The sequence below is a fragment of the Cetorhinus maximus genome, chromosome 20, assembly GCF_964194155.1.
Source record: "Cetorhinus maximus chromosome 20, sCetMax3.hap1.1, whole genome shotgun sequence".
Classification (NCBI taxonomy): domain Eukaryota; kingdom Metazoa; phylum Chordata; class Chondrichthyes; order Lamniformes; family Cetorhinidae; genus Cetorhinus; species Cetorhinus maximus.
In genome coordinates, this window is record NC_135898.1 from 65,551,795 (window position 1) to 65,566,381 (window position 14,587).

Genomic DNA, 14,587 nt, shown 5'->3' on the forward strand with positions numbered 1-14,587 from the left:
TATTACCTTGACAGGGGTATAATTAGAAGCCAGATTAATTAGGGTTTTTAGGAGTTATTATGTAGTAATTCGTAGTCCTATGTATGTTCTTGAAATCTGTTCTTTTGTTAATAAATATTTAGTTTCCTAAAAAATCTCAAGTCTTGGTGGGCTTGTTGAATTCAGGGCATACATCTCAAAAAAAATTACAGATTCGCCTGGCACACATCATCTGCCGCATCATAACATCAAACAAGACTGACTAGGAGTGTCTTCTGCTCTTAATGACTGCCATAGAGTGTGTTGTAAGGATTTACAGGTAATCAACTTGTTTGACTATGTTATGTTCTGTGGCCATCAAGTTCTGGAGTGGGACTTGAACCTGGAGCTTCTGACTCAGATGTAAGGCACTACCCACTCTGCTGCAAGACCTCCCTGACAGAGGATTGGAGAGTGGCAAATGTGACAGCCGAATTGAAGAAAAGGCATAAGGATAGTGCTAGTAACTACAAGCCAGTTAGTTTAATATCGGTGGTGGATAATGTTTAAGAAACAATAATCGGGGGAAAATATCAACAGGCATTTGGAGAGGTTTGAATTAATTCAGGATAGCTAGCATAGATTTGTAAAAGGCAGATCGTGCTTGATGATTGAATTTTTTGATGAAGTAACAGAAAAGGTTTATGAAGGGTAAGCAATGAATGTTCTCTATATGGATTATTATAATTAATAAGGAGGGAAAAATTAAGAGTATGAGAGAAAGCTAGCTAGTAATATAAGGACGGATAGTAAGAGTTTCTATAGATGAATAAGAAAAGAGTTAACAAAGTGAGCATTGGCCCTATAGAGAGTGCACCTGTGGAATTGATCATGGAAAGTAGGGAGATGAAGGATGAATTAAACAGGTAAATTTGCTCCTGTCTTCACTGTAGAGGACACAAATAACATCCTAGAAATAGTTGCAAATCAAGAAATGGAAGGGAGGGAGGAACTCGGAGAAAATTACGATCACCAAGGAAGTGATATTGAGCAAATCGTTGGGGCTGTGGGCTGACAAACCCCCAGGTTCAGATGGACTTCGCTGTAAGGTCTTGAAAGAAGTGGCTGGTGACATAGTTGATGCACTGGTTTTAATTTTCCAAAATTCCCTAGATTTGGGGAAGGTTCCATTAGATTGGAAAATATAACTCCCCTATTTAAAAAGACAGGGAGACAGAAAGCAGGAAAATATAGGCCAGTTAGCCTAACATCTGTCATAGGGAAAATGTTAGAAGCTATTATTAAAGATATTATAGCAGGGCACTTAGAAAAATTCAAGGCAATCAGGCAGAGTTAACATGGTTTTGTGAAAGGGAAATCGTGTTTAACCAATTGGAGTTCTTTGAAGGAGTCACTTGTGCTGCGGATAAAGGGGAACCGGTGGATGTACTTACTTGGATTATCAGAAGGCTTTTGATGAAGTGCCACATCAAACGTTATTGCAGAAAATAAAAGCTTACGGTGTAGGGGGTAACGTTTTGGCATGGATAGAAGATTCACTCGCTAACAGGGAGCAGAGAGTTGGCATAAATGGGTCTTTTTCTGGTTGGCAGGTTATGATGACTGGTGTACCACAAGGATCAGTGCTGGGGCCTTAACTTTTTACAATTTATATAAGTGACTTGGATAAAGGCACCAAAGGAATGGTTGCTAAATTTGCTGACGACACAAAGATAGGATAATAAATTGTGAAGAGGACATAAGGAGGATACAAAGTGACATAGGTTAAGTGAGTGGGCAAAGATCTGGCAAATGGAGTACATTGTGGGCAAATGTGAAATCGTTCATTTTGGCAGGAAGAATAAAAAAGAAGCTTATTATCTAAATGATGAGAGATTGCAGAGCTCTGAGATTCGGAGAGATCTGGGTGTCTTAGTGCATGAATCACAAAAGGTTAGTACGCAGGTACTTAGGAAAGCTAATAGAATGTTATCGTTTATTGTGAGGGGAATTGATTACAAAAGTAGAGAGGTTATGCTTCAGTTGTACATGGCATTGGTGAGATCACATCTGGAGTATTGTGAACAGTAATGGTCTGCTTATTTAAAGAAAGGTGTAAATGCGTTAGAAGCAGCTGAGAGAAGGTTTACTAGACTAATATCATGAATGGGCGGGTTGTTTTTTGAGGAAAGGCTGGACAGGTTAGGCTTGTATTCACTGGAATTTAGAAGCGTAAGAGGCGACTTGATTGAAACCTTTAAGATCCCAAGGGGTCTTGACAGGGTGGATGTGGCGAGGATGTTTCCTCATGTGAGAGAATCTAGAACTAGGGGTCACTGTTTAAAAATAAGAATTCACTCATTAAGGAGAGAGATGAGGAGAATTATTTTCTGAGGGTTGAGAGTCTTTGGAACTCTCTTCCTCAAAAGGCAGTGGAAGCATAGTCTTTGAATATTTTTTAAGGCAGAGCTAGATAGATTTTTGATTAACAAGGGGGGGTCAAAGGTTATCAGGGTTAGGCAGGTATGTGGGGTTGAGGTTACATTCAGATCAGCCATGATCTTATTGAATGGCGGAGTAGGCTTGAGGGGCCAAGTGGCCACCTCCTGCTCATATGTTAAGAAAGAATTTCACAAAGTACTGCATAACAGGCTGGTCACCAAAATTGTGGTTTATGGAATTAGGAGGGTCAGTGTCAGCTTGGGTAAAAAAAAAAATGGCTCAAGGGTAGAAAACAGAGGGTCGTAGCAAATGGTTATTTTTCAAACTAGAGCATGGTGGGCAATGATGTTCCCCAAGATTACCACTACTTTTTTTTGATATATATAAATGACTTGGATAATGGAATACAGGGTAACATTTCAAAGTTTGCTGATGGTTCCAAATGGGGAGGTGTGACAAGCAGTGAAGATGATACAAATCAACTATAACAGGATGTGAATAGACCAACAGAATGGGCAGAAATGTGGCAGATGGAATTTAATAGAGAGAAGAGTGAGGTGATACATTTTGGCAGAAGAGATAGGCAGAGGCAATATAGAATTAATGGTACAGGCCTAAAGGTTGTGCAGGAACAGAGGGAGGTCTGGGTGCATATGCAGAGATCCTTAAATGTGGCGGGACATATTGAGAGAGTGGTTAGCAAAGCATATGCGGTTTTGGGATCCCTAAATAAAGGTATTGAATACAAAAGCAGTGAAGTTACGCTGAACCTTCATAATCTCTGGTTAGGCCACAACTAGAGTATTGCTTCCAGTTCTGGTCACCACACTTTAAGAAAAATGTGAGGGTCCTTGCGAGGGTGCAGAAGAGTTTTACCAGAATGGTTCCAGGGATGGGGGATTTTACCTACAAGGATAGTGTGGTGAAGCTGAGGTCATTTTTGAAGCAAAGGAGATTGAAGAGAATCTGATAGAGGTGTACAAGATTATGACTGGTTTAGATAAAGTAGATAAGTGTTCCCATTAATTGATGGTACATAGACTAGGGGTGGCGCACATTTAAGATTTTGGGAAAGAGATGTAGGAAAAACCATTTTACCAAGTGTGTTCATGACCTGGAATTTAGTACTGATGAGGGTAGTGGAAGCAGATATCATCATGATTTCGAAAGGAAATTGGATGGGCACTTGAAGGAAATAAATTTGCAGGGCGACTGGGAAAGAATGAGGGAAGGGACTATGGGTTGTTCTACAGAGAGCCAGTTTGGACTGAATGTTCTGTGCCATAAATGACTCTGATTCAATGAGATTAGCACTGTTTGTACTGAGGTTGATATAAAAGCTGGTACTTCTAACATGGCTAGAAATCAGGTACTGGTGAACTCATATACAGCATAAAGTCATAAATAATAATTGGCAGTCTCCAAGAGAGACTGAGAGCTAAGGACAAGACTTTAAAATCCAGAGAATATTTTATTTTGAATGCTTTCAATGTGAGGTTGTCTCTTCTCCTCCTACTCCATTCGCCACCCATTGATGATGGTGTGCAAGCAAGAAACCTCCGTTTTGTTGATGTTTGACGTCATTCCTGGACAATTGCATTCTGATGTCATTGCATTATTAGCAGAATTCCATCCATAGTGGTTTAGCTGAGAATAATATCATTGCTTAGTATACAATATTTAATGCGATCCATAAACTGGATTAAAATTCTGCAATGACCGTTTTCTCAGCTCCAGGCAGAGTCCACGGTCTTAAATTGAAAAATGGACTATAATTGAGTGAAGCAACTTCAAATTTGGAATAAAAATTGCCTCTGGTGATGTTTTATTTAAATTACTTATGAATTAACAGAACTCTTTGTCTCTGTAATTTCACAACACAGCCAATTGTGATCTCATCATTTATGCTTGAATACAATCAAACTCGTTTCCCCTTCTCTTTAGCCCCAAAAATATGCCATTCCACTTTTTTCCCACAACTTTTTAAAACTTGGGATTATGGTTCAGTAAAATAGACCTACTGCCACAAACTCACCTCTAGCTGCATTCTATTTTTAGATTGCTTGAATTTATCTCTGAAGTGGTTCATTTGAGACTATGGGAGGCCAAACTGAGTGCATGTCTATTCACATCTTTTTCATTTCCTAATGTATGAAAAAGTACCTTCCTCAAGTTCTTAGCAGTTACATTTTTGTTATTAAAGTAAACTAGCAACGATATTGCTCACAGTGAGTAGGAAGTTTAATAGAAACAGTGATTAGTCATTTGGTATTACTGAACTTGAGTATTGCTGAAAAAGGAGAATTTTTTGTCGAAGCTTTTCATCTTGCACTCATCAGGACAGTTTGCAAGAAAATACCAACGTCGGGGAAACAACATATTTATACTGTATGAGAAGAGAGTGCTGATTGGTGGAGGTGTTGTCATGGAGAATGCACCGGTTGATGGTGACTGACAGATAACTGCCAAGCAAAACTTAAACCAAATAACCAGACTTCCATTGGTCAAGATATTGCCCCGGGGAATGAACCAGCGAATGGCTGTCACTTATTTTGACTCTTACAGTTCCACGTACTGTAAGATTGGCCTTATCAGCAACCTTGTAAATAGGGCCCAAGCCATCTTCTCACCGTAAAAGCTTGATGCTGCAATAGGGTGCATTAAAGACATCCTGCGGGATAATGGTTACCCTGATCAGATCATTTCATGCTGTATAGTGCGCAAATTCATGAACAGGCCTAAGGTAATCACATTTGGCCCTGAAAATGCCCTTTCTACCTCATTACCTTGAAGGGCAAGGTACCTCAAAAATTTGAGCAACAGGTTAAACTAGCTGTTTCATGCTGCTACTATGAAGTAGCAACATGAGTGATAATCTCCACTAACAGGATGCTGCCCTCAAGCCAAAAAGATGCTCTCCTATCACACAAATGAGTAATGTGGTATATGAATTTCAGCGTCAGTGTGATGCTAGGTATGTAGACTGTATGTCCCAAAGACAGGTGGATCATATAAAACAGCATGCCCCTTCTACTGTTCGCAATGGGCAAGGTACGGACCATACCCACCAACCTGTGCTTGCAAAACTCAAAAAACAGTGTCCTAAATTAGATGTGATTCTGCGATTGGACAACATTTGCTAAATACTCCTCAGTGTGCTAAGAATTACGCTGTCAACTAATTTAAGCTTGTCAGTTGGGCTCGCAGTGTGATGCATTTATGTGTACTGGAATATATTAGTACTCAGGGCCCTGTTCCTTGCAGAAAGAAAGAACATGTACACATGTTACGCCTGTTTCAGCTAAACAAAATAAGTGACAACCATTTGCTAGGTCATTCCCTGGGGCAATGTCTTGACCAATGTGAGTCAGGCTGCCTGGTTCAAAATTTGGACAGTGCTTGGCAGTTATCCATCGGTTACCATCACCTGGTGCATTCTGCATGGCAACGCTCTATCAATCATAGTCCACTTGCCAACCAATCAGCACTCTCTTTTCATACAGTTGTTTCCCCTGACGTTGGTATTTTCCTGCGATTTGTCTTGTTGAGTAAGACGAAAAGCTTCGACTAAAATGGCGCTCTTTTTCAGCAAGAAACAGTGGTATTCTGCAGAGTAACATTGTCCATGATGATGTTGAATCTGGAATCCAAAAGTACTAGTTTTTTAATCAATCTATCCTCTCAATAGGCTTTGTTACCTTTTCAACAAAGAAATTACGGGAACAGCTGTAGCTATTCTTAGTGCATACTTCCTCTTGCTTGTGAGGCATTCATAACAGTAAAGCATAATTAGTGATACGTTTCTATGATATAAAATCTCTAGTAAAGCAAGGATATGCACATTTACTCAAGAGGATGAAGCAATATCATAAAATTGTTACAGCACATTCGATCTATCCATTCTTTGCCAGCTCTCTGGAAGAGCACCTCACCTAGTCTCAACGCTTACCTTTTCTCTGAAGTTCTCCAAATTTTTTTGCTTCCTCCAAATTTTTTCGCTTCCTCCAAATTATTTAATTCTCTTTGAAGGCCTCAATTGAATCTGCTTCGCAACATTAAGGCAGAGCATTCCGGATCCTAACACTGGCTGTGTTTAAAAAAAAATCCTCATACCGTTATTGCTTCTTTTGCCAGTCACCTTAAATTGGTGTCTTCTGGTTCTCAAATCTTCTGACAACGGGAACTGTTTCTTTCTTTCTACTCTTCAGACCCCTCATGATTTTAAATGCCTCTATAAAATCATCTTTTCTGCATGGAGAACAGCCCTAGATTTTCCAATCTATCCATGTAGCTGAAGTTCCTCATCCCTGGAACCATTCTTCTCTGCACCCTTTCTAATGTCTTCACATCCTTCCTAAAGTGTGGTGCCCAGAATTGGGCATAAAACCCTGACCTCAACTGAAGTGTTATTATGGTTCATTATAACTTCTTTGCTTTTGAACCCAATGCCACTATTTATAAAGCCCAGGATTCCATATGTTTTATTGACTGCTTTCTCAACCTGTCCTGCCACTTTTAACGATTTGTGCACATATACCCCCAGGCTCCTGTGCTCCTGCGCCCCCTTTAGAATTGTAACCCTGCAAATTTTTTCACTTCAGATAATTATTCAATTATTTTATGTTGCTTCCTTGTTCTACCTACCAAAGTGAATCACTTCAGACTGCTCTGCATTAAATTTCATCTGCCACTTATCTATCCATCCCTCCCACCAGCCTGTCTGAGTCCCCTTGAAGTATATCACTACCCTCCCCAAAGTTCACAGCGCTTCCAATTTTATGTCACCTGCAAATTTTGAAATTGTGCCCTATACACAAAAGCCTAGATCAATAATATAGATCAAGAAACATTGACAGCTGGACCCACTATATATATATTCCTGCAGTCTGAAAAACAACCATTCAGCACTACTCTCTATTCCCTGTCAGTCATTGGACTCCGTATTCATTCTGCAACTCCCCCTTTTATTCTGTGGACTTTGAACTTTGTTGATAAGTCTATTATGTGGCACTTTATCAGATGCCTTTTGGAAGTCAATCTATACCATATCAGCTGCATGACCCTCATCAACCCTCTTTGTTAACTCATCAAAATGCACAAGCATGCCATTTGATCATGTTTCGTGCTTAACAAATTTGTGCTGGCTTTCCTTAATCCATGTTTGTCCAAGTGACTGTTAATTTGGTTTCGAGTTACTGTTTCTAAAAACTTCATTCTTACCACCGAGGTTAAGCTGACTGTTCTGCAGTTGCCGGGCTATCCTTAGGCTCTATTTGAACAAAGGAGTAACATTTGCAATTCTCCGGTCTTATGGTACCATCTATGTATTTTAAGTTTGGAAGATGATGGCCGGTGCCTCCGCAATTTTCACCCTTCATCTCATCTGGCCCTAGTGACTTATCAACTTTTAATTACAGATAGCCTATACAATACTGCCTCTTTATGGATTTTTAGCCCATTGTTATGATCCCAGCTGATGTTACCCCTTGATGAGCATGATCCCAAGTGAAATCCAGCTTGATAGATCCTAATTTTTATTTGTTTGTTTTTCTACGTGGAGAGTAGCTACTGAACAGAGTCACAAGAGTCAGCTGATGAACTTTTAACAAAAGAATAAAACATTTTTTCAACAAGAAAAGCTGAACTATGTTACAATACTCCTTCACCTGCAACTATATCCTTACAGATATTCACAGATTTGTGAGGATAACACAAGTTACAAAAGTACTTACTATGGACATTAAAGTATATAGTCCATGTACCAATAGGCACCCTGTGGTCAGACACGCCACACTCTGAAGCCAAGTGATAAATGTCACCTCAACCAGATGCTTTGGATCTCTCCTCAACTACCCCCCCTCCACCACACGCTTGTCACACCGTGAGCCAACCAGTCTCACTGAACTCCGTTTTTCACACGAGGGTTTCCAATCTCCACTCTCCAAATTCTTGCTTTGGAATCTTCTACCAAACCAATGTTTTCTTTCAGATGCCTTCTGCAAGAGTTCATCTCCAGCGTTTTGAACTCTCCTTCTGATGTTCCTCTTCCCTGGGTCACCACTTGCATTCAGGTTGTCTTCCATGCACTCTCTTTCACTGACTGACTCAGCCGTCAACAGTACACCACTGTTTCACACGCCCACAGTAAAGAGTTACAGACCTTCAGTTGTACCTTTTGGACCTTCTGTTCTCACTTTAAATCTGCTTTCTGCAGCTGTTGTCTTTAAATTTGAAGCTTGGAGCCTTTCTCTCTGCCCCTCACTCTTAACTTTACTTAACAGGACCTTTTCCAGGTTCCTGTTCTTCCTTTGACTAGATGGCCTGTTTTGGACTTTCCCCTCCTCCATTCCCCTGGATTTTTGGAGTTTTCCTTAGCTTGGGACTGGCTATCTGTTCCCTTCCAGGTTGCTTCTGCTTCACAGCTGTCTTCAAACCAACTGAACTCCAACAGCTTCCAAAACAAACTGCTGTTGCTCTTGTATGTGTGTGTTTGTGGGAGGGATCTGCCTCTCTGGCCCCCTGTTGTTAGGCAACAACCAGTTTTCTACTGTTGTGTTTGTTTAACTTCTCCTTAGGAGTCATAAAACACATTAGAAATGCAAGCACCCTTTTAAAGTGAAACTAAGACTCGATTTGACCTTCCTTAACACACACGTACAGAAATGCAAATCATACTTAAACTTTAAAGCTAAAACTCATTCCTAACACCTGCAAATACAAATATTTGTACTTAAACTACCTCTATTTCCTAACACTACCCAGTGTCTCAGCTACCTTCTCTTATATTATGACTTGGGCAGCACCTTCTTCCTTAGTAAAAATAGATGCAAAGTACTCAATTAGTATCTCAGAAATGCCCTCTATCTTCATGAATAAATCTCCTTTTTGTTCTCTGGTCGGCCCTAGTCCTCATTTTACTGCCCTCTTCCGATTTATATGCCTATAGTAGACTTTTGGAATCCCTTTGATGTTACCTACCAGTCTCCTCATCTACTCTCTCTCTGCTTCCCTTATTTAATTTTCTCATCTCCTGAATTTTCTATGTTCAGTCTGGTTCTTAATTCTGTTATTTGCCTGATATCTGTCATACGCACACCTTTTATACTTTATATTACTCTCTATCACTCTTGTCATTCAGGGAGCTCTAGGTTTGTTTGTCCTACCTTTCTCCTTCTTGGGAATGTACCTGACTGTACCTGAATGATCTATACTTTGAAAGCAGCCTATTGTTTCATTACAGTTTGGCTGGCCAGTCTTTGATTCCAATTTACCTGGGCTAGTTCTGTTCTCAACCCACTGAAGTCACCTGTCCTCCAGTTTTTTTTTTAACTCTAATTAACCTTAATCAATTAATAATTGCTCCTTGTCCTTTTTCATAGCCAACCTAAAACTTTTACTATGATCACTGTCACCTAAATATTCCCCTACTAACATTTGATTGACTTGACCCACCTCTGTATCTAGACCAGAAATTCTTGTTCATCTCTGCCCTTTACACTATTACCGTCACAGTCTATATTAGGATAATTAAAGTCCACAACTACTCTATAGTTCATGTACTTCTCTGTAATGTCCTTGCATTTTTGCCTGTATCTAGGTGATGGCCTATAGAATACGTCCAGTTGTGGAATGGTACCTCTATTTTTTTTTAGCTCTAACCAAATAAATTCTGTCCTTGATCTCTCTATGACATCCTTCCTCTCCAGAAAAATAATATTCTCCTTAATCAGTACTACTACCCTCCTCCTTTCTTTCCTTCCCTATCTTTCTGACTACCTTGTATCCAGGAATATTTTGTATCTAGTTTTGCCCTTTTTTTCAGCCAGGTCTCCATTAACAACACATCATATTCCATGTGGCTACCTGTGCCTGCAGCTCATCAACCTTATTACATTCTGTGCATTCGCATGCATGTACAGTAAACATAGTTTAGACTTAGTTGATTGTCTCGTACTCTAACCCCACCGAACACCATCCTGTTTCCTACTCTAGTGCTACCCATCGCTCCCAATTCTCTGTTTTACCTTGCTAATATTTCCTAGTTCCCACATTTCTTGCAAGTTAGTTTAAACCCTCCCTAATAGAACTAGTGAATCACCCCACAAGGATATTGGTTCTAGGTCTGTTCAGGTGCAACTCATGTTCTGCACAGGTCCCATCTCTCCTAGAATCAATGTACCAGGAATCTAAACCCCACCCTCCTGTACCACATCCCCAACCATGCACTCATGTTCTCTCCTCCTGTACTCACTAGGTGTCAAGGTGGGAGCAGTCCAGAGATTATTATCTTTTGAAGCTCTGCTTGCTAGTTTCCCTCCTACCTCTCTTAAGTTCTGCCTGCAGGATCTCATCCCTCTTTCTACCTATTTCTTTGGTGCTGATATGGGCCACGGCCGATAGTGGTTCACCCTCCCCTGAGAGTGCTCTGCAGCCACTCAGTGACATCCTTGACCCAGCACCAGGGAGGCAGCATACCATCCTGGATTCACGTCTGTGGCCATAAAAACCCCTGCCTGTTCCCCTAACTATTAAATTCCCTATCACTATTCATTCAATTTTCTCCCTGCCCTCCTGTTTACCTGAGCCAGCTGTGGTTCTACGGACTTGGCTCCAGCTGCACTCCACAGAGAAATCATCACTGTCACCAGTATTCAGAATTGAACACAGTTGGAGAATTAGTTTTGTTTATAAATTCATGGGATGTGGGTGTTGCTGGCTAGGCCAGTATTTATTGCCCATCCCTAATTGCCTTTGAGAAGGTGGCCTCCTTGAACCGCTGCAGCCCATGTGGTGTAGGTACACCCACAGTGCTGTTAGGAAGGGAGTTCCAGGACATTGACCCAGTGACAGTGAAGGAACTGTGATATATTTGGAGGTCAGGGTGGTGAGTGGCTTGGAGGGAAACGACCAGGTGATAGTGTGCCCATGTGTCTGCTGATCTTGTCCTTCTAGGTGGTAGCGGTCGTGGGTATGGGAGGTGCTGTCTAAGGAGCCTAGGTTAGTTTCAGCAGTGCATCTTGTGGATTGTACACACTGCTGCCACTGTGTGTTGGTGGAAGAGGGAGTGAATGTTTGTGGATGGGGTGCCACTTGGAACTCCTGCACTGCCTGCCTGATCCTTCTTGACTGCCTGGCGGTCACTCATTCCCCCTCTCCTGGCATACCCATAAGATGTGGGTGACCACAGCTATAAATGTACTACCCACAAAACTCTCAACCTTGTGAATGTGCTGCAGTGACACCAGCTGCTGATCTAGCTTGAAACCTGGAGCTCAAGCAGCTGCAGCTGACAACAGATCCTGATATTGTCCAGGACACGAGAAGTGTCCAGGAGTTCCCACTTGGAATTTGATGCACAGTCCATGGGTCATAGATGACTTGCTTTGCCTCTATTAATTAGACTATTAAACTTACTACTCAAATAAATAAGGACTCACCAACTACTTGCCAATCAACTGCTTCTCTTGTGCCAACGTCACTTTATCTTCTAGGGACGTTAACTGAAATGTTCAACTTAAAGTTTAAGGTTTTAAATAATTTAATTTCCTGAAAAATTCAGAACCCTTTAGTGTTGTTATCCCTTATTTAATTTTAACTTTATCACCGAGATCTGATTAGTTGAGCACTGATTGTAATTATGTTATAAAATTGGCTTCAGTTTTTAGTATTTGTACTAATTATTTAACCAATCAATCAATTTAAACTTACGTTATAGTTGATTAATTTAGATTAATTTAAGACTTGAAATTCAAACTCACTGCACATATCGCCTCATTGTGTGGCATTACTTTGCTTCCTGGACAGCCTGATCCTGCTTCCCTTTGACTCTCAGCTCATGCTGTTTTTAAATCTCCGCCCTGAGTGCTCAGTTTCCCTCTTTTAAATCTCTGCTCCGGCTGCTCAGTTCCCTCTCATTTTAATTCTCTCCCCTGGCTCTCAGCTGCTCTTTTTAAATATCCATCCTTCTTCTCTTTAGTTCCTGTAAGTGTAAAAATTGCTTGCTAAGAATTTGTGTAAATCGCATGCGCTCTGAATGTGATTATCATAACTGAACTATTAAAATATAAAAATATCCACTTTAAGCCTAGGCCTTTGAATTGGGCTGAAGCCTTGCAATAGAAACTTGAATGAAGGTATGACAAGACATGAGCAAATTTCCTGTGTAAATGTAATGCTGTGTTGAAATTTACTTTAATTTGAAATTTCTTTTTGTTTAAAGACTTATTTTGGGATATAATGTCCTTTTTAAAAAAACATTTTGAGTGATTCATTTGGATCTTCAAATGGCTTCAGGCATCAAGTTGCATAAAGGAATTGAATTATATATTGATATTGGCAACTTCAGTGTTAAATGTTGAAAAAAATGTGATCGAAATGATGACGCTTGGTAGCGAAGTTTGTGGAATGCAACTATGCACAAACAGAATTTTTAATAAGATGCAGATGTAACATTTTCTATGAAATCTAATCTTGTTGCTGAAACAGGAATGTTTCTGAAAGAAAACATCTAAATTGGGAAACTAAGTTGTCAATCAGAATATAATCACACTTTTTTAATTTCATTCAAGGCAACATGAAACCGTTACACCAAATGAACTTCCATTGGTTCAGGAAGTCACGACAACCCTTCGAGAATGGTCAAGTATATGGCGGCAGTTGTATGTTGTGAGTGAAATTCAATTTGTTAAAATTTTTTTCCCACACTTTTATGGTTTGAGCTATTATATTTATATATTTATATTAAATTTAACATTGGTTAAACACTTTGGTTTCCTGAATTGATACTGTAATTACATGAAGCACAGTAATGAGGATTACTCTCTTGGTATTTGACATTAAGTAGCACTCCTATGTCTCAATCAGACTGAACTATAGATTGAACTCTTTAATTTTCTGACTTTGTTTTCCCTGCTCTTCCTTTGTTTATACCCGAATTTGACCACCTTAGGGGGGATATTAAAACTAACTAATTGTTTTCAAAATTAAACTGTTCATATTCTTGGTATGGACAAATTAAATCTGGCCAATTACTGCCCCATCAGTCTACTCTAGATAATCAGCAAAGCGATTTGAGGTATTTTTGACAGTGTTATCAAGCAGCACTTACACAGCAATGACATGGTCGCTGATGCTCAGTTTGAGTTTCTGCAGGGCCATCGGCTCCTGACCTCATTACATCTTTGGCCCAAACATGGGAAAAAGAGCTAAACTCAAGAGGCGAGGTGAGAATGACTGCCCTTGACATCAAGGCAGCATTTGACTTAGTGTGGCACCAAGGAGTCACAGCAAAATTGAAGTCAGTGGGAATCTGGGTCGGGGGGAATTCTCCACTGGTTGGAGTGATACCAAGCACAGAGGAAGATGGTTGTGGTTGTTGGAGGTTAATCATCACAGCTTCATCATTGCAACAGCTCAGCACAGTGTTCTATGCCCAACCATCTTCAGTTGCTCGGTCAATGACCTTCCCTCCATCATAAAGTCAGGAGTGGGAATGTTTGCTGATTGCACAATGTTCAGTACCATTCATGACACCTCACACTGAAGTAGTACACACTGTATACCTGCACCAGATGGATTGCAGTAGATGAAGAAGGCCACTCACCACTATCTTCTCATGGGAAATTAGGGCTGGGCAACAAATGCTGGTCTCGCTAGTGATGCCCAGATCCCATGAATTAAAAAAACGTAGTGAAGGAAACAATTGATCTGGGGTTAACTGCAACTTAGTGTTTTTTATATGCTTTAGTGGTACCATTTCTCTTATTGCTTCTGAATTTTTGAATATCATATTGTTTTCCTTGTTTTTTCTATTTTTTTTGCCCCCCTACTGAATTCGAGGAATGAAATTAAACCTGACCCAAAATAATGTACATTGAATAAGTGGCATCAAAATTTCAGAAAGTCTGTTACGTTATGATTTTTGGAGTCATTGTAAAGAGAATACCCAATTGGCCAGCATCCACAGTTTTTTGTTTTTAGCACTGGTAAGAAGCTTGTTGAGAGTCAAGCATTCATGGGAAGTCTTTCTATCTTGCTTCCATATAAATAGGATCCTTGGTTGTAAAGCAAATTAGAGAGAGAAAGTTGTGTAATTGCTTGGTGAAAAATGTCGTTGTAGCATACAAGAGCTGTTTGACTTTATAGTATTTTCTAGAGAATAGGACCGGTCAGAAATGATCACTTAAGG

At 40.1% G+C, this 14,587-nt stretch overlaps 1 protein-coding gene across 3 annotated transcripts in view; it reads left to right on the forward strand.

Moving 5' to 3' along the window:
* Positions 1-14,587, forward strand: part of dock1 (dedicator of cytokinesis 1) — a 667,847-nt gene that overhangs the window by 84,556 nt on the left and 568,704 nt on the right. For 2 of the 3 annotated variants that reach the window (XM_078564873.1, XM_078564875.1), the window contains exon 5: positions 12,969-13,065. The exons of the other annotated variant lie outside the window; for it this stretch is intronic. In XM_078564873.1, the coding sequence (XP_078420999.1) occupies positions 12,969-13,065 (97 nt within the window). The remainder of the gene's footprint in view (positions 1-12,968; positions 13,066-14,587) is intronic. 3 annotated transcript variants of the gene reach the window in all.